The sequence below is a fragment of the Canis aureus genome, chromosome 1 (genome assembly GCF_053574225.1).
Source record: "Canis aureus isolate CA01 chromosome 1, VMU_Caureus_v.1.0, whole genome shotgun sequence".
NCBI lineage: Eukaryota > Metazoa > Chordata > Mammalia > Carnivora > Canidae > Canis > Canis aureus.
The window spans coordinates 105,739,042-105,765,061 of NC_135611.1; the positions used below are offsets into that span (position 1 = coordinate 105,739,042).

The window sequence follows — 26,020 nt, forward strand, 5'->3', positions numbered from 1 at the left end:
AGCCACTCATATCTCATTTCCTCAGTGTTGACTCGTGTGAAAAATACTAGATTTTCAGAGACTCAAGATCCCGGAGGCAAGAATGGTGTGAGCTAAATCGTGTTCGCGAGTGGGGCAGGAAGTAACAAGATCAGAGTGTATACTATCCACTCTTTATTTTTTTTTCACTCTATTTTTTTAAAAAAAGGAAATTTCAGAACAGTCAGTAGAAGTTCAGGTGTGGATGATGCAGCAAGGAAGGAACTCTGGAAAAAAAGTGGAGAGTGGAGGGAGTAAACGGACACCCACGGAAAGCTTGTGGTGAAAAATTGCTTCCAAGAAGCTGTTTTTAAGAACAGAAAGATTTTTGGGCAACCGGTACAGAGTTGTTTTGGTACAGAGTTGTTTTGGGGTTGTTGAGCACAGTAGTCAAGAAAGAATTCTTGAGTGTTACCGTGGTACAACTTAGTAAGTTTACTTAAGTAGCTCGGGAACAGGACCCCTCCGCGGAAAGAGATGCCCTTTTGTATCAAGCTCCCTTCTCAGTGGGGAGTCTGCTTCTCCCTCTCCTTCTGCCCCTCTCTAATGCTCATGCTCTCTTTCTCAAATAAATAAATTCTTTTTTTTTTTAAGATTTTATTTTATTTATTCATGACAGGCAGAGAGAGGCAGAGACACAGGCAGAGGGGAAGCAGGGGGAGCCTGACGTGGGACTCCATCCCAGGATCCCAGGTTCATAACCTGAGCCAAAGGCAGACGCTGAACCGCTGAGCCACCCAGGTGTCCCAATAAATTCCTTTTTGAAAAAAGAAAAAAAAATTACAACAAATCTTGCAGTGAGAATGTTAAGAATCTGGAATAATGAGAGGATCAAAATAGAAACAACATAATTGAAGATTTTATAAACCTCACTTTAATGCCTACATTTTATGTGGCTCTAGTTACCATCCTACAAATTCACCAAGATATTATTACAGCTGCTTACTACTAATCATAGAGACATGCATATACATTTTATAATATGGAAATATGTTTACAATGGGAAATTAAGTGACAAAATTATACCTATTTTTCCCAGTTTATTAAGATATAATTGACATAGGGCAGCCCCGGTGGCGCAGTGGTTTAGCGCGGCCTAAAGCCCGGGGTGTGATCCTGGAGAGTCGGGATCGAGTCCCATGTCGGGCTTCCTGCATGGAGCCTGCTTCTCTCTCTGCCTGTGTCTCTGCCTCTCTTTCGCCCTCTCTGAATAAATAAATAAATATTTTTTAAAGAAAGATATAATTAACATAAATTATATCTTTTTATTTAAGATCGTATTTATTCATGAGAGACACACAGAGAGAGGCAGAGACACGGGCATAAGGGGAAGCAGGCTCACCTCGGGGAACCCAGTATGGGACTCAATCCCAGGACCCCGGGATCATGCCCCGAGCAGAAGGCAGATGCTCAACCACTGAACAACTCAAGCGTCCTGTTATACCTATTTTTAGTAAACTTTGTATTTTTGGAAAAATTTAGATTAACTTAAAAGTCACAAGGTACCACAAAGAGTTCACATATGCCTTATTCAACTTCCTCTCATGTGACCACTTTATATAATCATGGTACATTTGTCAAATTAAGAAAAAAAATTGTATAATACTCAACTAAATTAGATTCTATTCATATTTCACAAGTTTTTTCATTACTCTTTTTTTTTGTCCAAGAATAATGCATTTAGAAATCATGTTTCCTTGATTTTCTCATTTCTTTTTTTTTTTAAGATTTTATTTTTTTTATTCACAGAGACAGAGAGAGAGAGGCAGAGACACAGGCGGAGGGAGAAGCAGGCACCATAGAGAGAGCCTGACGTGGGACTCTATCCCGGGTCTCCAGGATCACGCCCTGGACTGCAGGCGGCGCTAAACCGCTGCGCCACCGGGGCTGCCCGGTTTTCTCATTTCTGTGACCATTTTTGTCTTTTTCATCTCTCAGTTATTTTGAGGAGTACCGATCAGGTCCTTTGCATATTGTCCATCTTTTGGGTTGGTTAATGCATTTTGGAAAGACACCTAAGGCTTGAAGTCCCTTTCTCATCGCGTCATATGTAGTAGTATCAAAATGACTTAATGTTGATCTAGTAAAGTATGTTTGCTGGGTTTCTCCACTGAAAATATCAAAACCAATTATGGCCAAAAAGAACCATCATACATACAGGATTCACATCAATGCATTTCAAGACTTATAAACCGGGCAGCCCTGGTGGCGCAGCGGTTTAGCGTTGCCTGCAGCCCAGGGCGTGATCCTAGAGACCCTGGATCGAGTCCCGTGTGGGGCTCCCTGCATGGTGCCTGCTTCTCCCTCTGCCTCTCTCTGTGTCTCTATGAATAAATAAATAAAATCTTTAAAAAAAAAAGACTTATAAACCTATAGTAATGTAGTATTCTTGAAAAGATAAACACACAGAATAGAGATCCCAGAAGAAGACCCATGCAAAGAAATATACTCAATTGTTTGACAAAGGTATAAAGGCTGTTCAATGGAGAAAAGAAAGACTTCAGCACATCATACTAGAACACATAGACATCCCTGGGGGGGGGGGGGGGAAGGAATTTAAGCATCCATCACATGAGTCATATATCTGATAAAGGACTGGTATCCAGAACACAGAATTCTTAAAAGTCGACAAGAAAATTCAGTTATAAAAATGAGCAAAGACTTTGAACAGGCACTTGATCGAAGATAAAAAGATGGGGAACAAGCATATGATGATCAACATAATTTGTTATTAGGAAATTACAAATTAAAACTAAAGTGTTCGGGACGCCTGGGTGGCTCAGCGGTTGAGCATCTGCCTTTGGCTCAGGGCGTGATCCTGGAGTCCGGGACGGAGTCCCACATCGGACTCCCTTCTTGAAGCCAGCTTCTCCCTCTGCCTCTGCCTGTGTGTGTGTGTGTGTGTGTCATGAATAAATAAATAAAATCTTAAAAACAAAAAACACAAGCCCTACACTCCCCAAACAACACTGACCTCAATTCCATCTCATGTTCACCCCAGAGCTCCTGGTCCAGAGACACTTCCCTCCCAGCCCCCCATCCTTGTCAGGTGCCCTGGGTGCCTGAGAGGCAGTGATGGCGGGTCCACACCTGCCGTGTTGAATCACTGCACACGGCCAAATTAACACACAGGCCCCAGGCTCTGACCATTCGCGGTTCATCGCCAGTCTCCGAAGACCACGCCTTAACCGCCGCCCGCAATCCTCCGCTACTGAAGCCAAATAAACCCCCAAACACTGGGGACTCTTCACGCGCGTTCTCGCTTTCCCCGCCGGGCCCCTTGCTTGAGACCCACACCCAGTTGGGCGCACCAGACCCCCAGCGCGCTCTCCCAACTGCGTCGGACTGCTAGGCTCTCCGCGCCCCGCGGGCCAGCGATGGGGACGTCGAGGACTGCCAGGAGGGAGACTAGCGGCCTCGGGTCCTGCAGGAAGCGCGCGCCCCTCGCTTGGGGCCTGAGAGCCCGCGGCTGTGAGGTGACCACCGTTTCCTCACGGAGCATGTCTGGCGCTTCTGACTGGAGTGGCATGGCTGCCACCACCCTCCCTGGCGGAAAGAAATGAAACGGTCTTAAGGGCACCCGGGCGGGGCCTCCTCTTTTCTCAAAAGGGTCACAGGCGCAGAGCTAACTACTTTCCAGAGACGGGAACCTACCCAAGCCTGATGTGGCGTGGGGCGCGTTCTACTCATGAGTTTGGAAGAAACAGCGCGCGGATGGTGCCCTGAGCCATTAGGCAGGCACCCCGAGAAAACTCGTGAATGCTGCGGGTTTGCGTCAAGTCCGGTGTTCAAATGCAAAGACCCCAGAGTGCTCCTCGCTGGATCTCCGTTGAATTTTCCTCTCCTTGTGCGTCTCCGTTACTCACACACCTGCCACAGGACACTTCTGGTCACCAGATGTTTGAAGGGATTTCCAGGACACCAGCTGGGTGTCCTGCAACGTTACTCGATTGGACACGGTCTACCGGGACATAGTGTCAGATCCCACAGGTGAAGCGCCCAGCCCTACAGAGTGTGCCCCTCTCTCCATTTTATATGCCAGTGGCAAGCAGCAGGTCTGCCTAATTTCTGACTTGGTTACTAGTGGGAGCTTCTCCCAGCCCCCTCCTCTGGTTCCATTAATTTGCAGCAGCAGCTCACAGAACTCAGAGGAACACTTGAACCAGTTTATTAAAGGAGATGATAAAGAATATACATGAACAGCCAGATGAAGAGATACATAGGGTGAGACCTGGAAGGACCCATTCCAAGCACCAGAGCTTCTAGGTCTGTGGAGTTGTGGTATGTTACCCTCCCTGTACAAGGTGTTCACCTACCTCAAAGTTCGCCTACTATTTGTGGATGTTACGGAGGCTTCCTCAGGTAAAATTGTTCAATTTTTAAAAAGATTTTATTATTTATTTGACACAGGGAAAGAGAGGGGAGAACACAAGCGGTGGGGGGGGGTGGCAGGCAGAGGGAGAAGCAGACTCCCCCTCCCCCCCCCAAGCAGGGAGCTCCACGTGGGGCTCAATCCCAAAACCCCAGGATCACGGTCTTAGCCAAAGGAAGACACTCAACCCACTGAGCCACCCAGGCGCCCCCCTAAAATTGCTCAATTTTTGACTCAATTTCCTTCTCCTCTCTCTGGAGGATGGGGGGACATGTAGGGCTCAAAGTTCTTTTTTATTTTCCCAAAGATTTTATTTGATTCATGACAGAGAGGCAGAGACATAGGCAGAGGGAGAAGCAGACTGCTATGAGGGAGCCTGATACAGGATTTGATCCCAGGACCCTGGCATCAGGACCTGAGCCAAAGGCAGATGCTCAACCACTAAGCCACCCAGGTGCCCCAGGGCTCAAAGTTCTAAGTTTCTAACTATGGTTTAGTCTCTCCAGTGACCAGTCCCCATCCAGGAGCCATCCAGAAACCCACCCAGAGTTGCCTCATTGGAATAAATGCTCCTTGCACACTCATCATTTAGGAATTTACACAGGTTTCAGGAGTGTGTGCTACAAACAAGGGGAAGAGACCAATATCCCACAAGGTCAAATAGTAAACTTTAAAGAGTAAGTGCTAAATGATTCTACTATTCTCATAGTCTATAAATGACAAATTCTATAAATTTGTCTCTGATACCAGGGGTTAGGGTCACAGAAATACGTGACTATGAATGGATAGCATGAGGGAGTTTGTGTTGACAAGACATTCTATGGTGTTGGTTATACAAACCTACATGATAGTTTCTTAAAACTATATGTAAAAATCAAAACAAAAATGAGTGTGTTAAAACTGGTGAGATCCAAGTAAATCCTGTGGTTAGAAGTGTTATAATAACTTTCCTCTATTTGATAATGAACTCTGGTTATGTAAGATTTTATCTTTGGAAGTAGCTGACTGAAGAGCACTTAGGAAATCCTTGAAAAATTCCAGTTTTTGTGATTCTAAACTTATTTCAAATTCAAAATTGATGCTGCTTATAAACTTGATTAAACATATTGAGTTATACATATGAAATGAATATATTCATTTTGAAGTACTTCAAGTATTCTGCACTTGGAACTTGGAACTAGAGAAATTCAAAAGTTAAATATATAATGAAACAGGTATGGAATCCCCCTGTATTGTACATGTTAAAATTTAATCCATGGTGAGAGTAACTGCCACTATTAAAATTTATATAATCAATTATAAGGCAATCAGAAATACAGCTAAAATATCCTATTCTGAATGCTTCTGAGGCATATTATCTGTTATGTGTAGACAGGACAATGCTCTCATTCATCACTTCTGGGAGGCTTCTTTCCTTGTTTGCTACTTTGTTAAAGTCTACCACATTGAATGTGTTCCTAGGTTATTTCTGTATGGATTTCCTGGCAAATATATTACTTCAAGCCCTGCTATATTTATTGCCAAAGGAAAGTACCTGTCTAGTGTGAACTGACATCTATTAAGGTCTTACTTCTGGGCACAGGTTTTCCCAGTTATATTTCTACCAATAACAAATATTCATTCATGATCTGTGATGATGAATATAAAAGGGTCTACTTCCCATTGAAGGCTTTCTTCATCTGCCACATTCATAGAATCTATTTCAATCTGTACTTTTTAGATTTAGATGTACAATGTCCTAAAATATTTTCATCAAAGCTGATTGTATGAGTTTTGTAAATTTTTTCATCTATATAAAATGACACAATTGATCACTAAACATATCATTCTTTGCATTGTTATTCTTCATTACGTACTATTATTATCTTCAGGGCCTACATCTGGCAACAGGTCATCCCAAAGTGACTATCTGTGAATTCTCTTATGTTTAACAAGGATTGACAAGTGGGCAAAAGTTTTCCCACAATCACTGCAGCCATAGGGTCTCTCTCCTGTATGTTTTCTTTGGTGAACATTGAGCCCTGACTTTGTAGTGAAGGCTTTCCCACAATCACTGCATTCATATGGTTTCTCTCCTGTGTGAATTCTCTGATGGGTAATGAGATCATTTTTGCGCAAAGAAAATTTTCCACATTCAGTACATGCAAAGGAAGTTTTTCCGGTGTGTAACCTCTGATGTTGTATGAGGCAGGTCTTCTTCCTGAAGGCTTTATCACATTCATTGCATTTGTATGGTTTCTCCCCAGTATGAGTTTGCTGATGTATACCTAGAGTGCTCTTCATGGTGAAGCCTTTTCCACATTCATTGCATATATACGGTTTCTCCCCAGTATGAGTTCGCAAATGTGCAATGAGCATGCTTTTCCCAGTTAAGCCTTTGCCACATTCATTACATATATAGGGTTTCTCTCCCGTATGAGTGCGCCTATGTACATTGAGATGACTCTTCTCTGTGAAGCCTTTTCCACATTCAGCGCATATATAGGGCTTCTCTCCTGTATGAGTTCGTTGATGTCCTATCAGCCGTATCTTTGCTGGAAAGCCTTTTCCACATACACTACATACATAGGGTTTCTCTCCTGTATGAGTGCGCTGATGTACAATCAGACGGCTCTTCACATTGAAACCTTTCCCACAATCATTGCATATATATGGCTTCTCTGCAGTATGAGTTCGCTGATGTACAATGAGATCACTCTTCATGGTAAAGCCTTTTCCACATACACTACATACATAGGGTTTCTCTCCTGTATGTGTTCGCTGATGTCTGATGAGAGGACTCTTCAGGGTGAAGCCTTTTCCACACTCACTGCATGTGTAGGGTTTCTCTCCTGTATGAGTTCGCTGATGTACAATGAGACACTGCTTCATTGAAAAGCCCTTTCCACATTCACTACATGTATACAATTTCTCTTCTGTATGAGTTTGCTGATGTGTGATAAGACTGTTCTTCAAGGTGAAACCTTTCCCACATTCATTGCATATAAAAGGTTTCTCACCAGTATGAGTTCGGTGATGTGCAACAAGACGTCTCTTCTCAATGAAGCCTTTTCCACATTCACTGCATATATAAGGTTTTTCTCCTGTATGAGTTTTCTGATGCGTAGTGAGACTAAACTTTGTAGAGAAGGCTTTCTCACATAGGCTGCATCCATGAGGCTTCTCTCCTGTATGAGTTCGCTGATGATAAATAAGCTGACACTTCTTGATGAATGCTTTCCCACATTCATTACACATATAAGGCTTCTGTCCCAAATGAGTTTTCTGGTGTATACTGAACTGTGATTTCTTGAGGAATGTTTTGTCACATTCAGTACATTCATAATGTTTCAGTCCTGTATGAATTCTCTGATGTTCAGTTAGTCTGGACTTTCTAGAGAATGCTTTCCCACACAGATTGCACCCATGAGGTTTCTCTCTAGTATGAACTCTCTGATGATCAACGAGATGAGACACCATGACAAAGGTTTTCCCACATTCACCACATACATGGGATTTCTGCATGTTGTGAGTTCTCTGCTGTTTAAAAACCTGGGAAGTATTGTTGATGGGTTTTACGTTCATAGGAGATTTAATTACACTATAAAATTGTTCATGGTTAGAATGAAGAAGGGATTTTCCATTTTCATTAAACTCAGTAGAGTTCTTTGAGTTTATACTCTGGCTTTCAAAACTTAAATTTGATTTTAAAGGTTTTTCACATAAGTCAAACATATAATTTTGCTTTAACAGGAAATGACTTTCACTCTGATTAAGAATATTTGCAAATGTATTATGTTCATAGCATTGTTCCACACTCTTCTGAATGCTTCGATTTTGCAAGTGACACTGCAGAGGATCATCAGCTTTCCTGATTTCTAGGAGAGAAAGGAACAATGAATCATTCTGTAATCTCTCATAATCTGGGCTTAGAATAAAACTAATTTAAATATGCCTTCATGTGGGGGTGGCTGGGTGGATCAGTCAGTTAAGTGTCTGACTTCACCTCAGGTCATGTTTTTGGGGTCCTGGGATCCAGCCCTTTGTCCAGCTCCACACTCAGTGGGGAGTCTGCTTGTCCTTCTCCCTCTACCTCTCCCCCTACTCAGGTTTGTTCTCTCTCTCAAATAAGTAAAATCTTTTTAAAAAATTGTTAAAAATAGAACTACCCTATGATACAGCAATTACATTACTAGGTATTTAACCAAAGGATAGAAAAATACAGATTTGAAGAGGCATGTGAACCCCAATGTTCATAGCATTATCAACAATAGCTAACTGATGGAAAGAGCCCAAATGTCTACCTGCTGATGAATGGATAAAGAAGATGTGGTGTGTGTATATAATATATACACAACAGAATATTACTGCCATCAAAAAGAATGAAATCTTGCCTTTTGCAATGACATGGATGGAGCTAGAGTGTATTATGCTAAGTGGAATAAGTCAGCCAGAGAAAACCAAATACCATAGGATCTCACTCATACGTCAAATTTTTTTTAAAGAATTTACTTATATATTCATGAGAGACACAGAGAGAGGCAGAGACATAGGCGGAGGGAGAAGCAGACAGGGAGCCTGATGGAAGATTTGATCCCAGGACCCCGGGACCACAACCTGAGCCAAAGACAAATACTCAACCACTGAACCGCCCAGGTGCCCCCATATGTGGAATTTAAGAAACAAAACAAATGAATATACAGGAAGGGAAAAAAAAGAAAAGCAAACCATGAGACTCTTATCTATAGAGAACAAACTGAGGGCTGGTGGAGGGAGGTAGGTGGGACATGACCTAAATGAGTGATGGGTAGTAAGGAAGGTACTTGCGATGAGCACTGGGTGTTATATGTGAGTGATGACTAAATTCTACTCCTAAAATCAATAAATTTGAAAAAAAAAGATAAAGATGATATACACACACACACACACACACACACACACACAATGGAGTATTACTTAGCCATAAAAAAGGAAATCTTACAATGTGCGACAACATGAAGGGACCTAAAGAGTATAAGACTAAGTGAAGTATATCAGCCAGAGAAAGACAAATACTTTATGATTTTACCCATATGTGGAATTTAAGAAACAAAACAAATGAACGAAGGAAAAAGAAACAAAAAAGTAGACTCTTAAATACAGAGAACAAACTAATGATTGCCAGAGGGAAGGTAGGTGGAAGGATGGGTTAAAGAGATAAGGGGAGAAAAAAAAAAAAAAAAAAGAGATAAGGGGAGTTAAGAGCAACTTACCTGGATGAGCACAGAGAAATGTATAGAATTGTTGAATCATTACACTGTATACCCAAAACTTATGTAACACTGTATGCTAATGATATTTGAATTAAAAAAAAAAAAAAAGAATCAGACTCAAGTTCTTAAAAAATTAGTGAAAATTCCATTTTGCCATCACTTTAGAAATTGATAAGTAACAATAAATGGGCACAGCCAGTGTCAGGGCATGGCTAAATTACAAATAAATAAATAATAGAAAACAAAAGCTTTAGGAAAATACATGCAGTGATAACACCTAATAATTAAAGGAAAATGTGAATTAGCAAAACCATGAAGGAAATCATTTAAAGTAGACATAGTTATGACCTAGTTTGGTTTGGAAATCATGTAGCATGCTAAAAAAGATATTTTCTTGTTAATCAAATGACATTTACAAAGAGAGCTCAGGGGCACCTGGATGGCTCGGTTAGTTAAGCATCCAACTCTTAATTCCTGCTCAGGTCATGATCTCAGGGTTGTGATACTGAGCCCCAAGCCCAGTATGGAACCTGATTAAGATTCTCTTTCTTCCCCTCCTCCCACTCCCCCAAGTAGAGAGTTCAGCAAGTAGAGAACATTTTTTTTTTAAAGATTTATCTATTTATTTATTTGTGATAGACATAGAGAGAGAGAGAGGCAGAGACACAGGAGGAAGGAGAAGCAGGCTCCATGCCGGGAGCCTGACGTGGGACTCGATCCCGGGACTCCAGGATCGCGCCCTGGGCCAAAGGCAGGCGCTAAACCGCCTAGCCACCCAGGGATCCCAAGTAGAGAACATTTAAGGTAATGAGGTAATGCCAGGATAAGGAGAACTTAAAATAGGTAGTTGTGTCAAGATGAAAGAGAACCTAAATTTTATTTTATTTATTTTTTAAATATTTTATTTATTTATTCATGAGAGACACACAGAGAGAGGGGCAGAGTTATAGGCAGAGGGAGAAGCAGGCTCCACACAGGGAGCCTGATGTGAGATTCGATCCTGGGGCTCCAGGATCACACCTTGAGCCAAAGGCAGACGCTTAACTGCTGAGCCACCCAGGTGTCCCAAGAACCTAAATTTTTTTTAGAAAGGATGGAGAGAAGATGATTCTCATTCTCACACGCAAAATGGGAAGACTTAGGCTAGCTGCCATGAAGAAAGGTAAAATCCATAGAAAAAAAACATGGATTAGACAATATTAAGAGAGAAGCCAATTTGGATGTCGCAGAGAAGGGAAAGGGGTTAATTCATGGGAATAGAGGAAGCTTGTAAGAGTTATGAGAACTGAGAAGAAAATGAAAATAGAAGTATGGAGAACCTCTGGGGTTTCTGGTAAAACAGTAGGGGAGGGGAGTCAAAGAATGACCTAAATGCACACCAAAAATCAGGTTATCATGGAGACAAAGCATCCAAGGTGGGGTCAGATGTTATGGAAGGAGAACATTATTTCCTAGTAAGGCAGGCAGGCATAGTAGTAAGAAAAAAGTGAAGTCGAAGCTGTTTCTTTACAGAGAGGCCTGGAAGGTAGAATTTCATAGCAGGAGAAGTGGTAACAGGCAGAGACACTGTCACAGTGGATGAAGACGAGAAAGATTAGAAAATGATAGGAAGGGGCACCTGGCTGGCTCAGTCACTGGAGTGTGCGGTGCAACTCTTGATCTCAGAGTTAAGTTCGAGGCCCATGTTGGGAGTAGAGATTACTTAAAAATAAAAATCCTTAAAAAAAAAAAAATTAAAAAGAGTGCACCTGGGTAGCTCAGTCGGTTGATTTCAGTTTTGATTTCGACTCCGGTCATGCTCTCAGGGTTGTGAGATGGAGATCTGTGTCAGGCTCTGTGCTCAGCAGGGAGTTTGATTGAAGATTCTTTCTCTTGTCTCCCTCTCCCACTATCCCCACCCCCTGCTCACATACACTCTCTCTCTAAAAATAAATAGATCTTTTAAAAAATAAAATTAAAAGAAAGTCCTAGGAAGATGACTATGTAAATAAACAAAACCAGGAAGTATGTAAGGTAAACAGAGATCAGATCTTAAAAAAGGGGGCATATTTTCCTCTAAACTTCAACAAAGAAAAAGAGTTCTCATATGGGAAGAAAGATAGAGGGACTATTTACATTTCCTCAGATACTGTCATGGTTCTGAGGCCTTCTCTGACTGACCAGAATACTACTGCAGCTGCCCATCTTGCCAGTTCTCACTTACCTGGGCAGATTCGACTGTGGATTTCATCTTCTATCATCGAAAGTTCTCCTCCTCGTTCCAACTTGGACAGTGCATCTGGTTTGCTGGCTTGATATCCTGTTCATGAAAAAAGATAGAAGACTCAATGGACCGGGGTACAGCAAGAAGGGATAATGTTACATTTTAGGGACTAAACAGGTAACATCAAGGCTATTCTCTCAAAAGATGGGATATTATACCCTCTTCGCTGAGGCAAGAGAAGGATCTGAGAATCTACTGATTCAAAGTACAAAAGAGTTAAGTAGATGAGAAAGAAAAAGCCACTGGCAGAACACCCTGTGAGTGCCACAGGGAAGCTGTCCTCACCCACTGACACCAGGTTTCTATAGTTCTCCAGCATCATGTCCCAGTACAGGTCCTTCTGAGCAGGGGCCAGGAGCTGCCACTCCTCCCAGGTGAAGTCCACAGCCACATCATCAAATGTGAGGGATTCCTGTTAAACACAGTTATGTTTAATGAAGTGAAATTCTTGTGGCGATATGAAAAAAACAGATAAAGGAAATTATTCTGTTCATTTCACCATATAGGAAATGGGTGATTTTTATTCCTTAATACATTGTGATAGAAGAAATCTTGTAAAATATTATGTCATTGTGCAATCTTCTATCCAACAAACTTGTAAATTTAAGAAAGTTTCTGTTACACATACCATTAAATCCTCCTGCTAGTGTAAGAACATCTGTAATCTATATATATTTGAGCATCTGTTTGCCAGTAGAACTATATAATACTTATAAGTAGATGAATACATTTCTAAATTCACTGTGAGCATTTGAGCCAATACCAAAACCAGTAATGAAGAGACTGCAAATGCTAGAATCACAAGACAATACATACTAATTTCAGTGGCTAATAAAACAAAAGTAACTGTACAAAACATATAATAAAGCAAAAGGATTCTCCCATACCTTGCCCTATGCTTCTTTTCCATTTGGCTGTTCCCACTTTGTATCCTTTACAATAAACTGGAAAATGTGAAGTGTTTTCCTGAGATATGTGAGCCACTGTAGTTAATTATAAAACTCAACAAAGGGATTGTGGGAAACTGTATTTGTAGCCAAGTCAGAATACTTGGCATCTGAAATGAGGGCAGTCTTGCAGGGCTGAGCCCTATAAACTTGTGAAGTACGATAGTAACTCCATGTAGTCAGTGTCAAGATTGAATCAAATTGCAGATTGGTGGAGTCTGGAAAGTTGGAAAACTGGCCATTGGTGTGGAAAAACTCACATATTTGGTGTCACAAGTGTTGGCAGTAGAAACATCACAGTAATGCCTACCACGTAACTTACCAAAATTCTCTTGTGATGACTGTCAGAGATATTTGCAGCACACTGCTAGCTAATGTGATCTACAGGGTCCCACACAGTCACATATATTAGAACATGAATCACAAAGTATGAAACCTATGAAAAATAGGTTCCTGATCCTACTTTGCCCAGATTTCTCCAGATCCTGCTATTCTCAATTTAAACTTTTCTTTTTAATTGCACTGATTTTTTTTTTAAACAGGTCTCTACAAATCTATTGGGAAATTAAGGAAAAAATAAAAGAAACCAAAAAATCACCTGGGCCTGGATCATCTTCTGATTTTGGGAAATTACTAGTAACTGGGATGCTCTGTCTTTAGCTCTTCTGGATCAGCTCTACATTTCTGTTCAAAAATCTTGGTTTTCAGTCAAGGGTTTCCCCAGAAATGATGTTATATTACCTAAGTCTTGGAATCTTCTCCTTTCTTCCCTTCATCCCTTTTGTTCTTGGGGAGACAGTACCTACAGGCTGAAAAGCAAATTACTTAGATAGTGGCACATTATCTATAGGCTCAGATCTTGTCACTGTTGCTGAGCATCCACCTTAAACCAAGGCCCCAAAAGATCTGTCTTTTTATTAAATGCTCTGGGTCAAGAAAACATAACATTCAGAATGTTTGAGAAGCACACTTTTCTTCTGTAGAGTAGAAATGGTATGATTGTCAAAGGGAATGTGGGACAGAGACCCAGAACAGTGTAATGCCCAATGGCAGGGGACTCCTCAGGCAGATCAATTTTAGGAAAGAGGGCATACAGACAGTTAAGATATAGACATCTCAATTTTATTTTTTAAGTTTTATTTATTTATTTACTTATTTAGAAAGAGAGAGCACCTGTGAATAGGAAAGGGACAGAGAAAAAGAGAATCCCAAGCAGAAGCCATGCACAGCACTGAGTCCAACACAGGGATCAATCTCATGACCCTGAGATCATGCCTCGAGCTGAAATCAAGAGCTGGACCCTAAACTGACTGAGCCACCCAGGCACCTCCACATTTTTCTTTTAAATCATACATGTCCATCTACCTCTTCAAAAGTCTTTTTACATCGCAGGATGCATTCACTTGATTTTGAGATCATGCAAAGCAAATAATAAGCACCATCTTACTTAATTTCTCATTACCATCCACTCTTGATACTGTTGAGTAATAAATATTAACCTATATAGCATAGTCAGAAAAATATTCCTTAGAAATAGAACTGAAAGACATTTTCAGACAAAAGAAGAAAGAATTTTTCTTCAGAAGGCCTGTGTTACAGCAAATATGAATGTTCTTCAAGCAAAAGGAAAGGATCCTCCAACATAACCACAGGAGCAAGAAGGAGTCGAGAGAAACAAAACTGGTATGTAAGAGTTTAAGTCTAAATTAGTTCCAAATAGGGATGCCTGGGTGGCTCAGCAGTTTAGCACCTGTCTTCGGCCCAGGGCATGATCCTGGAATCCCGGGATCGAGTCCCACATCAGGCTCCCTGCATGGAGCCTGCTTCTCCCTCTGCCTGTGTCTCTGCCTCTCTCTCTCTCTCTCTCTCTCTCGAACAAATAAAAATCTTTAAAAAAAATTAAAAAAAATATTTACAAAAATAATAAATTAGTACCAAATAGGAACATAATAATGATCATCCCTCAGGAGGTTTTATCTTGTATATTTTTTAAAACATCTTATTTATTTGAAAGAGAGAGCACGAGTGGGGGAGGGCAGGGGAAGAGGGAGAAGCAGACTTCCCACTGAGCAAGGAGCCAGACATGGGGCTTGATCCCAGGATCCTGCGATCATGACCTGAGCTGAAGGCAGACACTTAACCAACTGAGCTACCCAGGCACCCCTCTCAGGAGGTAACATAAAGAGTTAAAATAGTCCATGAAAGCGTATAAATTAGGAAGTGGGTAAATGAAAAACTGTTCTAAGATCTCTGTATAGATAGAGAAGTATAAAAGAACTAATTCCTGGAGTGCCTGGGTGGCTCAGTCACTTCAGCGTCTGACTCTTGATTTCAGCTCAGGTCATGATCTCAGGGTGGTGAGACTGCACCATCTCTACCCCTCCCAGCATCCCCCACCACACCCTGCCACCCCACCAATGCCAAGCACAGACAAGCACCCTCTCTCTGTCTAAAAAAAAAAAAGTACTAATTACTACAATAGTTTGACAAATAAAAACTGTAAGTTATTTTGCAATCTCTCATGTAAGGAATAAAACTAATATATTTGTTAAAACATGCATAATTCCCATTTAAAAGAGAAAAAAATATAATGCACATGGTTTCTGTAGCAACTACTCAATTCTACCACTGCAGCTTGAAAACAATCATATTAAAAAAAAATAGTGTGGCTGAGTTCCAATAAAATTTATTAACAAAAACAGGCACTGGACCAGAGTCAGTTCATGGGTTCTACTTGCCCAACTCCAAATCAGAACACAAAAGCCATATAATCATCTAAATCACGGTCAGTAACATAGGGCCTAGACCACCTGTTTTTGGAAATAAATTTTTATGAGAACACAGATTCATCTGTTGACTATTGTCTCAGTCATGTGATTTTCACACTATAATGGCAGAGTTGAGAATTTGTGTCTGGAAACATTACCCAATATGGCACTGTTTGAAAAAATAATCAGGGATGCCTGGGTGGCTCAGTGGTTGTGCATCTGCCTTTGGCTCAGGTCATGATCTCAAGATCTGGGATCCAGTCCCAAACTGGGACCCTCAAAGGGAGCCTACTTACCCTTCTGCCTATGTCTGCCTCTCTGTGTCTCTCATGAATAAATAAAAATCTTAAAAAAAAAAAAAAGAAAAAATAATCAAAGATGACTTCTGCATATATAAAGAGGCAAATTATCAGTATTCACCTAACATGTCTATATACCTCTTTAGGCAGGTGGCTGGTTACAATGTTTAAATAGAAAAATTCTGGGATCCCTGGGTGGCGCAGCGGTTTGGCGCCTGCCTTTGGCCCAGGGCGCGATCCTGGAGACCCAGGATCGAATCCCACATCGGGCTCCCGGTGCATGGAGCCTGCTTCTCCCTCTGCCTGTGTCTCTGCCTCTCTCTCTCTCTGATGACTATCATAAAATAAATTAAAAAAAAAAAAAAATTAAAAAAAATAAATAAATAAATAAATAAATAGAAAAATTCTAGGGGTGCATAGGTAGCTCAGTTAAGCATCTGGCTTCGACTCAGTCATGATCCCGGGGTCCTGAGATCAAGCACTGCATCAGGCTCCCTGCTTCTCCCTCTCCCTCTGCTGCTCCCCTCTGCTTGTACACTCTCCATCAAATAAATAAATAAATATTTTTAAATAAATAAATAGAAAAATTCTATACCATCCTAAAGCACACATAGGTCAAGATCAGTGTTAAAGAACAGGATATTTCATGGGAATAATTTAAAATAAGAGCATGTATGTTTTAATCAGACAATTATCAGCATTCTATAATTAAAATAAAATTTCTGTTGCTAGATCATTAATGTAAGTTCACAGCTTGAAAGTTTTCATACTTAAAAAAGGGGGAGGCAGAGAGAGAGAAAATGAGTTATAAATACAAATTTTACAAAGCACAAAACCATAAATATGGGGAAATTATCAGCCTTTTTACTCAAATATACTAGGTTCCTACCTTCACAGATCTCTATTTTAGGTATTTTACTTCACTTAATCTTCAAAACCACCCCTGAGGGAGAGATTTTAACTTCTTTTTGCTATCAGGGAAAGAGACACAGGTCACATCAATCACACAATGGGATTTGAAAAATCAGATTCATTTCAGGGCGCCTGGGTGGTTCAGTAGTTTAAGTGTTTGCCTTTACCTCAGGTCATGATCCTGGGATAGAGCCCCTTGCCGTACTCCCCGCTCAGTGGGAAGTCTGCTTCTCCCTCTCCCTCTGCCCCTCCAGTTTGTTTTCTCTCTCAAATCATAAATAACATCTTAAAACAAAAATCAGATTCATTTCATTCCAAAATTCACTTTCATCTCACTTCTCAGCAAGCCAAAACTATGTGTAAATAAGATCTCTGTTCATTAAGTAAACAAAGGAAATGAGTAAAAAGCTATTAGAACTCTGTTACTCAAGTAATTGCAGAGGCATTTAGGGTAACAGTAGAGGGGTGCACCTGTCTTTAAAATGTACCAAAACAGAAAAGAGAAGACTGATTCATGATGCGCCTGGAGGGTGTTAGCTTCTGACTCTTGATTTTGGCTCTGGTCATGATCTAAGGTTTGTGAGATGGAGCCCAGCTTCTGGCTCTCTCTCTTTTTTTTTTATTTATGATAGTCAGAGAGAGAGAGAGGCAGAGACACAGGCAGAGGGAGAAGCAGGCTCCATGCACTGAGAGCCCGACGTGGGATTCGATCCCGGGTCTCCAGGATCGCGCCCTGGGCCAAAGGCAGGCGCCAAACCGCTGCACCACCCAGGGATCCCGCTTCTGGCTCTCTATTGGGCATGGAGGCTGCTTGGGATTCTCTCTCTTCCTCTTGCTCAGCACCTCCCCAACTCTTAAAAAAAAAAAAAAAAAAAAAAAAAAGACTGATTCATGAACAGAGGATGGATGGAGGGTTAGGTAACAGAGCTAGTCTAGTAGGACGTTAATGGTAGGATTTAGGTGGTAGGTATATAGATGGGTACTTTAACATTCTTTCAGTATTTCTGTATGCTTGAAATTTTTCCATACTAAAATGTTAGGTGGAGAGAAAGATATTGTAATAAGAATTTAGTTGGGTGGCCAAGTAGCAAGGAAATGTTTAAAGTTAATGGATCTTTTACATTATAGAAAATTATAAGGAAAAGGGAGTCAGAAAGTAATAACACATTTACAACTTCAATAAAAATAAATAGTCTACGTTAAAGATGAAAGTCAGGGGCACAAACCCATGAGTAAATGCATAGTCATAAACTGTCCCCCCCCCAAAAAAATAAATAAAACGCCCCCAAAATGATACCTAAACACTTCAAACATCTCACCTTTATATAAACACATGCAAACTCTGAGTAAGAATCCACTCACAATACCACCGGTTCATACATCAAAAATGATTTATAAATGTTTATTACATGAAACCATGTAATAGAGAAAATCATAGTACCAGGTACACAATTTATCTGAATTATCAATATTAAGCACATATTATAAAAACCTCAAATTGAAATCTACCAAGATCTTGAAAAGGATTATCCCTGGGGAACGGAACTTAACAGTGACAATGGATGTTATTTCACTTATGTCAGAGTCTGAAAAAAAAAAAATATCCAAGAGCAATGTGCAGGAATCTTGCAGGACAAAGGATAAAAGGCTGCATTTTAAATATAAAACTGCTATTAGGGCAGCGCCAGTGGCTCAGCGGTTTAGCGCCGCCTTCAGCCCAGGGTGTCATCCTAGAGACTCGGGATCGAGTCCCACATCAGGCTCCCTGCATGGAGCCTGCTTCTCCCTCTGCCTGTGTCTCTGCTTCTCTCTCTCTCTCTCTCTCTCTTTTTTTTTTTTTGTCTTTGCTTCTCTCTCTCCTCTCTGCGTATTCTCATGAATAAATAAAATCTTAAAAAAAAATAAAACTGCTATTAGATATGCTGGATCATTAACCTCGCCAAAAAACTTTGATTTCTGAAAGTTCGAAAGTAATGGGTGATGCTGGCTGCCAAAGAGGGTTTAAAAACTAGAACCGAAGGCGGGACTTGGGGCTACAGGGCAGAAGGGGGATGCAAACGCATCTTGCTTCGGTGCCAACGGCCGGGGTCCCGGCTCAGCACGCGCTGGCCCAGCCCCCGGCCTTCAGGCGCAACCCACACTCGCACCCGCGCCCCGGACGCCCCACCCCAACCTTCATGAACCCCAGACCCCTGCACGTGAATCCCCAAAGAAGCTCCTCATTTTTGATCCTGGAACAAAACCGCACCTCGCGCAGCCTTCCTTGACAGCCACCACGCTCCGGCTCGCAATCTCCGAGTCCCAGAAAGCACACGGCCCCCAAATGTGCCCTCAGCACCAGGTCGCTGTTTTCCAGAGATCTTGAACCACGAACACCGAAAGCACCTCCTGACCGAGGCCACCGGCACCCCAAGCGCGGAAGAACGCCCACCCACGCCCTCCTCCCGCTGGAATCCCAGCCGCATCACCCAAGGCGAGCGCCGACCGACCCTCCTCGGCCATGGTCCATGAATACACCCAACACTGACCTGATTTTCACCACACACCATCACGACCGGCCAGCGCCTGAACTTACTTCGCTGAACTTCGTCCGCTTCCCTCCGCACCACAGGACGGTGGCCAACAAGGGTCTGAGGCATTTCTAGAGAAAAGACAACAGTATTCCTGGCTTTTCCGCTGCGTCAACATGGCTGCGCCCTGGCCGTTTCCCACGGGGGCGGCCATCTTGGATCACGGCCCTACTGAACGCCCAGGGGCCTCTTCGGCGCCCGCGAGGAGGGGCGGCTGGGAAAGTGCAAGGGGCCTTCCATCCCGGCAGAAACGCACAGGTGTGTCCAGGCTGAATCTTATATGACACGAAGACGGCGAGGGGAGGATCCCTTTCAGGGAGCCGACTGGGAAATTAAATTAGACGGCTCAGTTGGCGCTGTCCTGTTGAGGACCGGGAGGTATTTGTCCGGCACGGAACTCGTTTAGGAAAAGGCGAACCCACCCAGAGAAGCTTCCTCCACTGAGTTTCTAGCAAAAATAGGCTTGAAGCGACTTTTGGGCAAAAAATGACGACCAGAGAAGCCTTGAGGGCACAGGGATGGTGGTCACTGACTAGGAAATAAAAACGCTGGAACGCGCCAGATAGGCTTGGGGGAGCGCAATGGGGGAAAGTTAGTGCCCAGGGTGTAGGGCTGAACCTAGGCGGAGCTTTCCCTGGGCCCAGAGAGGAAGGCAGGCTTTGAGGACCAAGGGCCAGAAACAAGGTAGAATGGGGAGAACGGCTTGTGCGTATGACGGAGTAATTGCCACACTTTTCCAGGCAGTGTACCAGTTTCTGTTCCCACCATCAACATGAGATCCACTCTCCACATCCTGTTATAAAAGGAATAAGAAAAAGACCAACCTAGTATTTAAACAGCTCAATAATAAGCCATTTATCTTTTTAAATTGGAATTACCCGATTTTTTAAATGCGTCTAACATTCAAATAAAGGCAAAGTAAACATGAAACAAAAATATTTTAAACCTTAAGTCATAAAGGTTGAACAATGAATATGGCGAGGCCATGGGATACAGGCATTGTATCATGCTAAGCCTAAGTCTTATTTTACTCATACTGCCTAGGTAGGTAAGTATTATCTACCACATACAGCTTTGAATGAACTGTTACTATCCTGCTTATCACGGTTGGGAGTTAAAAATACACACTATATTTAATATTAGGTATTTGATGTGTTTTAAGGGAGGCAGGATATAAATCTAAAATGTTTTTGGAGCACAATTCTGCAATTATCCAATTTAAACAATCTATTTGAGCTAGGAATTTTAAAGAAATTCAGTAGAAAAACTTTTTGAAAACATGTACAAGGATAATTATAGCATCAATGTCGACAATTTTAGGAAACACTCTTCTGCTTGTAACATAATACTTTTGCATCTCTATATTCACATGTTTAGATAGCATCCTCTCCTAGTGACCGACCAATGTGTCCAATGGGACAATAACAAAAATTGTCCAGGACAATAACTCCTGGATTTGCTCAAGGAGTTATGGTCTATCTCTTGGAGGTCTTCTAACACATTAGAATAAAGCCCAAGCTAACCTCTTGCAGCATGAAAGACTGAATCACCCCATTCCAGTGGAAGCTTAGATGTATTAAAAAAAGCCAGCTAGCTCTTGCAGCCTCTATCCAGGCAGCCCCACCAGATAATCCAACCCTAGACCCATACTACAGAATTAGTAAATGTTTAGGAAATTAGTTTCATAATGCAATCAAAGGTAACTAATACCAGGACGCCTGGGTGGCTCAGTGGTTGAGCATCTGCCTTCTGCTCAGGGAGTGATCCCGGGGTCCTGGGATTGAGTCTTGTGTTAGGGTCTGTGTGGGGAGCCAGCTTCTCCATCTGTCTATGTCTCTGCATCTGTGTCTCTCATGAATAAATAAAATCTTTTTAAAAACCCAAAAAACAAGTCACCTACTGATATGCTTCATATTGGTATTAGTTATCTTTTTTTTTTAAGATTTTTAAAAATTTTTACTTATTCATGAGAGACACACCAGAGAAGCAGAGACATAGGCAGAGGGAGAAGCTGGCTCCCCAGAGGGAGCCTGATACAAGTCTCAATCCCAGGACCCCAGGATCACTCCCAGAGCAGAAGGCAGGTGCTCAATCACAGAGCCACCCAAGTGCCCCCAGTAGGTGATTTGTTAAATAAATCATAAATGTCCCTTCATGAACAGCATACAGACAAAAAAGAGTGGACACTGTGAACTGATGCAGCCACTATGGAAAACAGTATGAAGGTTCCTCATAAAATTAAAACTACCACCTGATCCACTAACTCTATTTGTATTTACCCAAAGAAAATGAACTCACTCTCAAAAGGACAGCTGTTTTCCCATGTTCATTGAGGCATTATTTACAATAGCCATAGCATCAAACCCTGTGTCCTATACAAATGAATGAAGAAAATATGGTACACAACTGAATGTTATTCAGCCATAAAAAAGAAAATCCTGCCATTTATAACTCATGAATAGACCCTGAGGGTATTACGTTAAGTGAAATAAGTCAGAGAAAGTTCAGTACTGATGACCTCACTTATATGTGAAATCTAAAAGAAAAAAAAAACTCCTAGAGGAAAATTGGTGGGGGTATATTGTGGATGAAGGTAAAGGCAGTCAAAAGGTACAAGAGAAGTAAGTCTAAAAAAAAAAAAAGAAATAAGTCTAATAATAGTGATGTGTTGAACATCATTGGCCATTAGGGAAATGAAAGTTAAGCTCAAGATTGTTTACTACTATATACCAAGAGAACAGTTACTGTAAAATACAGCAAAAATACCAAGTGCTGGGGAGTATGGAGAACAACTGAGTCTCTCCTATGTTGCTAGTAGAATGGCTAAAATAAAATATACAGTTGACCCTTGAGCAACATGGTTTGAACTATATGGGTTCACGTATATGTGAATTTTTTTACAGTGTAGTACTGTGTATTTTCCTTACAACTTTTTTGTTAGACTTTATAAACTTTTTAAATCTCCAGTGTAATTAATGTAGTGTTATATTAGTTTCAGGTGTACAATATAGTGATGCAACAATTCTATATTCAGTGCTCACCACATTTAAGTGTACTTTTTTAAAAAAAAAAAGATTTTTATTTATTCATGAGACACACAGAGAGGCAGAGACACAGGCAGAGGGAGAAGCAGACTTCATGCAAGGAGCTCTTTGTGAGACTCAATCCCGGGACTCCAGGATCACGACCTGGGCCAAAGGCAGGTGCTAAACCGCTGAGCCACCCCAGGGATCCCCAAGTGTACTTTTTAAAAAATTTATTTATTTATTCATGAGAGACAGAGAGAGAGAGAAAGAGGCAGAGGCAGAGGGAGAAGCAGGCTCCATGCAGGGAGCCTGATATAGGACTCGATCCCGGGACTCTGGGATCATGCCCTGGGCCGAAAGCAGGCGCTAAACCACTGAGCCACCCAGGTGTCCCACCCAAGTGTATTTTTTTAAAAAAGATTTTGAGGGCAGCCCGGGTGGCTCAGCAGTTTAGCACCACCTTCAGTGCAGGGCCTGATCCTGGAGACCCAGGATCGAGTCGTCGGGCTCCTGCATGGAGCCTGCTTCTCCCTCTGTTTGTGTCTCTGCCTCGCTCTGTGTCTCTCATGAATAAATAAATATCTAAAAAATATAAAAATAATAAAGATTTTGAGAGAGAGCATGGACAAAGAGAGGGAGAGGAAGAAGCAGGCTCCCCACTGAGCAGAGAGCCCCATCCAACCCTGGACCCTGGGATTATGACTTTAGCCAAAGGCAGTCGCTTAACCAACTGAGCCACTCAAGCACCCACATTAAGCATACTCTTAATCCCTTTTTCCTCTCGTTCTCCCACCGACCTCCACTCGTAACCATCCATTTTTGTTCTCTATATTTAAGAGTTTGAGTTGTTTTTGGTCTTTATTCATTTGTTCTGTTTCTTAATTCCACATATGACATGAAACCATATGGTCTTTATCTTTCTTCCCCAGAAGTCTGATTTTCTTAATAACCTTTTCTTTTGGGGGATCCCTGGGTGGCGCAGCGGTTTGGCGCCTGCCTTTGGCCCAGGGCGCGATCCTGGAGACCCGGGATCGAATCCCACGTCGGGTTCCCGGTGCATGGAGCCTGCTTCTCCCTCTGCCTATGTCTCTGCCTCTCTCTCTCTCTCTGTGACTATCATAAATAAATAAAAAAAAAAAAAAAAAAAAAAAAAAAACCTTTTCTTTTGGGAATCCCTGGGTGGCTCAGCGGTTTAGCGCCTGCCTTTGGAGTCCTGGGATCGAGTCCTACGTCGGGCTCCCGGCAGGGAGCCTGCTTCTCCCTCCTCCTGTGTCTCTGCCTCTCTTTCTCTATGTCTATCATAAATAAATAAATAAATCTTTTTAAAAAAAAAAAATTTTCTTTTCCCTATCTTTTAGTATATAGCACATATAATGTACAAAATATGTTTTTGTCAATTGTTTGTGTTATTGATAAGGCTTCCAGTCAAGAGTAGTTACAGTATATGTATGTGGATTCTCAACTGCATGGGGGTTGGTGCCCCTAACTCTCATATTGTTAAGGTGTCAAGTGTACTGAATACCAAGTGCTGGAGAGGATACAGAACAATATTTCATATACTGCTAGTGAGAATGTAAGAGTGCAATCACACTGGAAGAAAGTTTCTTTTAAGGCTAAACACAACTTACCGTAGATTCCAACAATCATACGCCTGAATATTTATTGTAGAGAAATGAAAATTTATGTTCACACAAAACCCTGTATGCAGATTTCATACCATCTTTACAAGAGCCGAAACCAGGAAATCTCTTCCAAGAGTGAAGGGGTATACAAACTGGTCATCCAGTATGTTATTACTAATAAAAATAAAACAACCATCCTCCAACTCATGTAAGTCTTCACAGCAATTTGACAAATGACAAAAACATGAAGAGCTTACATACCTCCTGCTTTTTAAAAATTTATTTATTTATGAGAGACACAGAGAAAGAGAGAGAGAGAGAGAGGCAGAGACATAGAGAGAGAGAGGCAGGCTCCATGCAGGGAGCCTGATGTGGGACTTGATCTTGAGACCCTAGGATCACGCCCTGGGCCAAAGCCAGGCGCTTAACTGCTGAGCCACCCAGGTGTCCCTATACTTCCTATTAATAAAAAATTATAAATTTGCATATAGTCAATATTGTAATAACTTTTATGGAAAAATTATAAGATTATATAAATACAACACAAAATATATAAAATTCAATTGTAAAAATGATTTTTATAAATTCATACAATTATACAATTATACTGATAGCAAACAGGTAAGTGGTTATGAGAGGTAGGTTTGCATAAAGGATAGGAGCATAAAAAAGTATAATGAGGGAGTCTGTTGATTACAGCTTTGTATCATAGTTGTGGTATATGTAATAAAACTTAGAATTACAATATTAAAAAAAAACACATGAAAATCTAATGAAATCCAAATAAGGTTAAGGGTTTAGCTAATGGTATGTTACCAAAGTCATTTTCCTGGATTCAAAAATAAGATGTGGTTTATATAAATGTTTTTATTGGGAGACATTAGGTAAAGGATACCAAGGATCTCTGGACTATTTTGCAGTTTCTTATAAGTTAAAATGATTCCAAATTAAACATTTTATAAAAATAAATTGGAAGGTGGTTTTATAAAATATTTGGTCATATTTATAAACTTAGTTAAGTACAAATACCTATTATTTTATAAATTTAAAACATTCAGTTTCCTTTTAAACTACCTCAATATGCTAAATTTACAATTAAGTTTAGAGCCAAGGAAAGGTAAAAAAAAATCATATAATACAGGGTAGTCCTAGAACACTCCACACAATACTCTGCATTGTATGTAATAATAAATATTAATCAGTGATGAGGAAGCAGACTACTTTTTAAAATTATGGAATTGCTGAAAAAGACACTAGATGAAGGTTTCAAGTATCTTTTGAAAATGTACATCAGGTGAATTATCTGATTTCTAATGAGGTCTGATTTGTAACATTAAAAGCACTCCCAACATTTACCACTTTCACAGGACTTAATTCCTTCATGAGTTCTCGGATATTTGACTATAGGTACTCTCCAGTTAGCATGTTCATGAAGTTTTAATTTCTGTATCATTTCCTGACAAAACAAAGCAGAATGTATCACTGACATCCTGCCATAAAAGTTTTTCTCCAGTGTGAATTCTGACACAGAGGTCTTCTTTCTGGATAAAAGCTTTCCTATGATCATCATTTTTTAAAAAATCATATTTCTATAAACAATAAGCTCACTGATGATTTAGGACGATCCCTGATAATAAAGTCTACCTTCCCACTGAAGGCCTTCCTAGTCTCCGCATTCACAGAATCTGTATCAGTACACACTTTTCAGAATATAATAAAGCTAGAAAGTTTTGCTCAATGCATTTCCATGTTGAATGTATCGGTTTTTCAAACATGTTTTCACTGACAGAAAATACGAGGTAAGGATCACTAAAGGCACTACACCACTTTCACTGTAGCCACCAGATTTACCTCCTCGACAAGTTATCTCTGCAGGGCACACATCTGACAACCGGCAGTACTATGATCACATTCCAATCTCCTGGAAGCACGGATGGTTAATGAAGCCTTGGTTGCCGCAGGTCATCACATTCACAGGGATACTGTTTTGTA

The 26,020-nt window shown here is 41.1% G+C and overlaps 1 protein-coding gene across 10 annotated transcripts; it reads right to left on the minus strand.

The window, feature by feature from the left end:
• Positions 1 to 4,170: 4,170 nt before the first annotated feature.
• Positions 4,171 to 26,018, minus strand: ZNF615 (zinc finger protein 615). Of its 10 annotated transcripts, XM_077842627.1 has the most exons (6): positions 19,339 to 19,447; positions 15,896 to 15,944; positions 13,573 to 13,640; positions 12,170 to 12,296; positions 11,825 to 11,920; positions 4,171 to 8,247 (listed from the first exon to the last, which is right to left on the minus strand). In XM_077842627.1, exons 4-6 carry the CDS (start codon positions 12,204 to 12,206, stop codon positions 6,296 to 6,298), a joined length of 2,085 nt encoding a protein of 694 aa, XP_077698753.1. In that variant the 5' UTR covers positions 12,207 to 12,296; positions 13,573 to 13,640; positions 15,896 to 15,944; positions 19,339 to 19,447; the 3' UTR covers positions 4,171 to 6,295. The 10 variants fall into 10 exon arrangements, with proteins under 10 accessions (XP_077698753.1, XP_077698716.1, XP_077698764.1 ...); XM_077842590.1 differs by lacking the exons at positions 13,573 to 13,640; positions 15,896 to 15,944 and adding an exon at positions 25,880 to 26,018 and having other exon boundaries at positions 19,339 to 19,451; XM_077842638.1 differs by lacking the exons at positions 15,896 to 15,944; positions 19,339 to 19,447 and adding an exon at positions 25,880 to 26,016.
• Between the last annotated feature and the right edge of the window lie 2 nt (positions 26,019 to 26,020).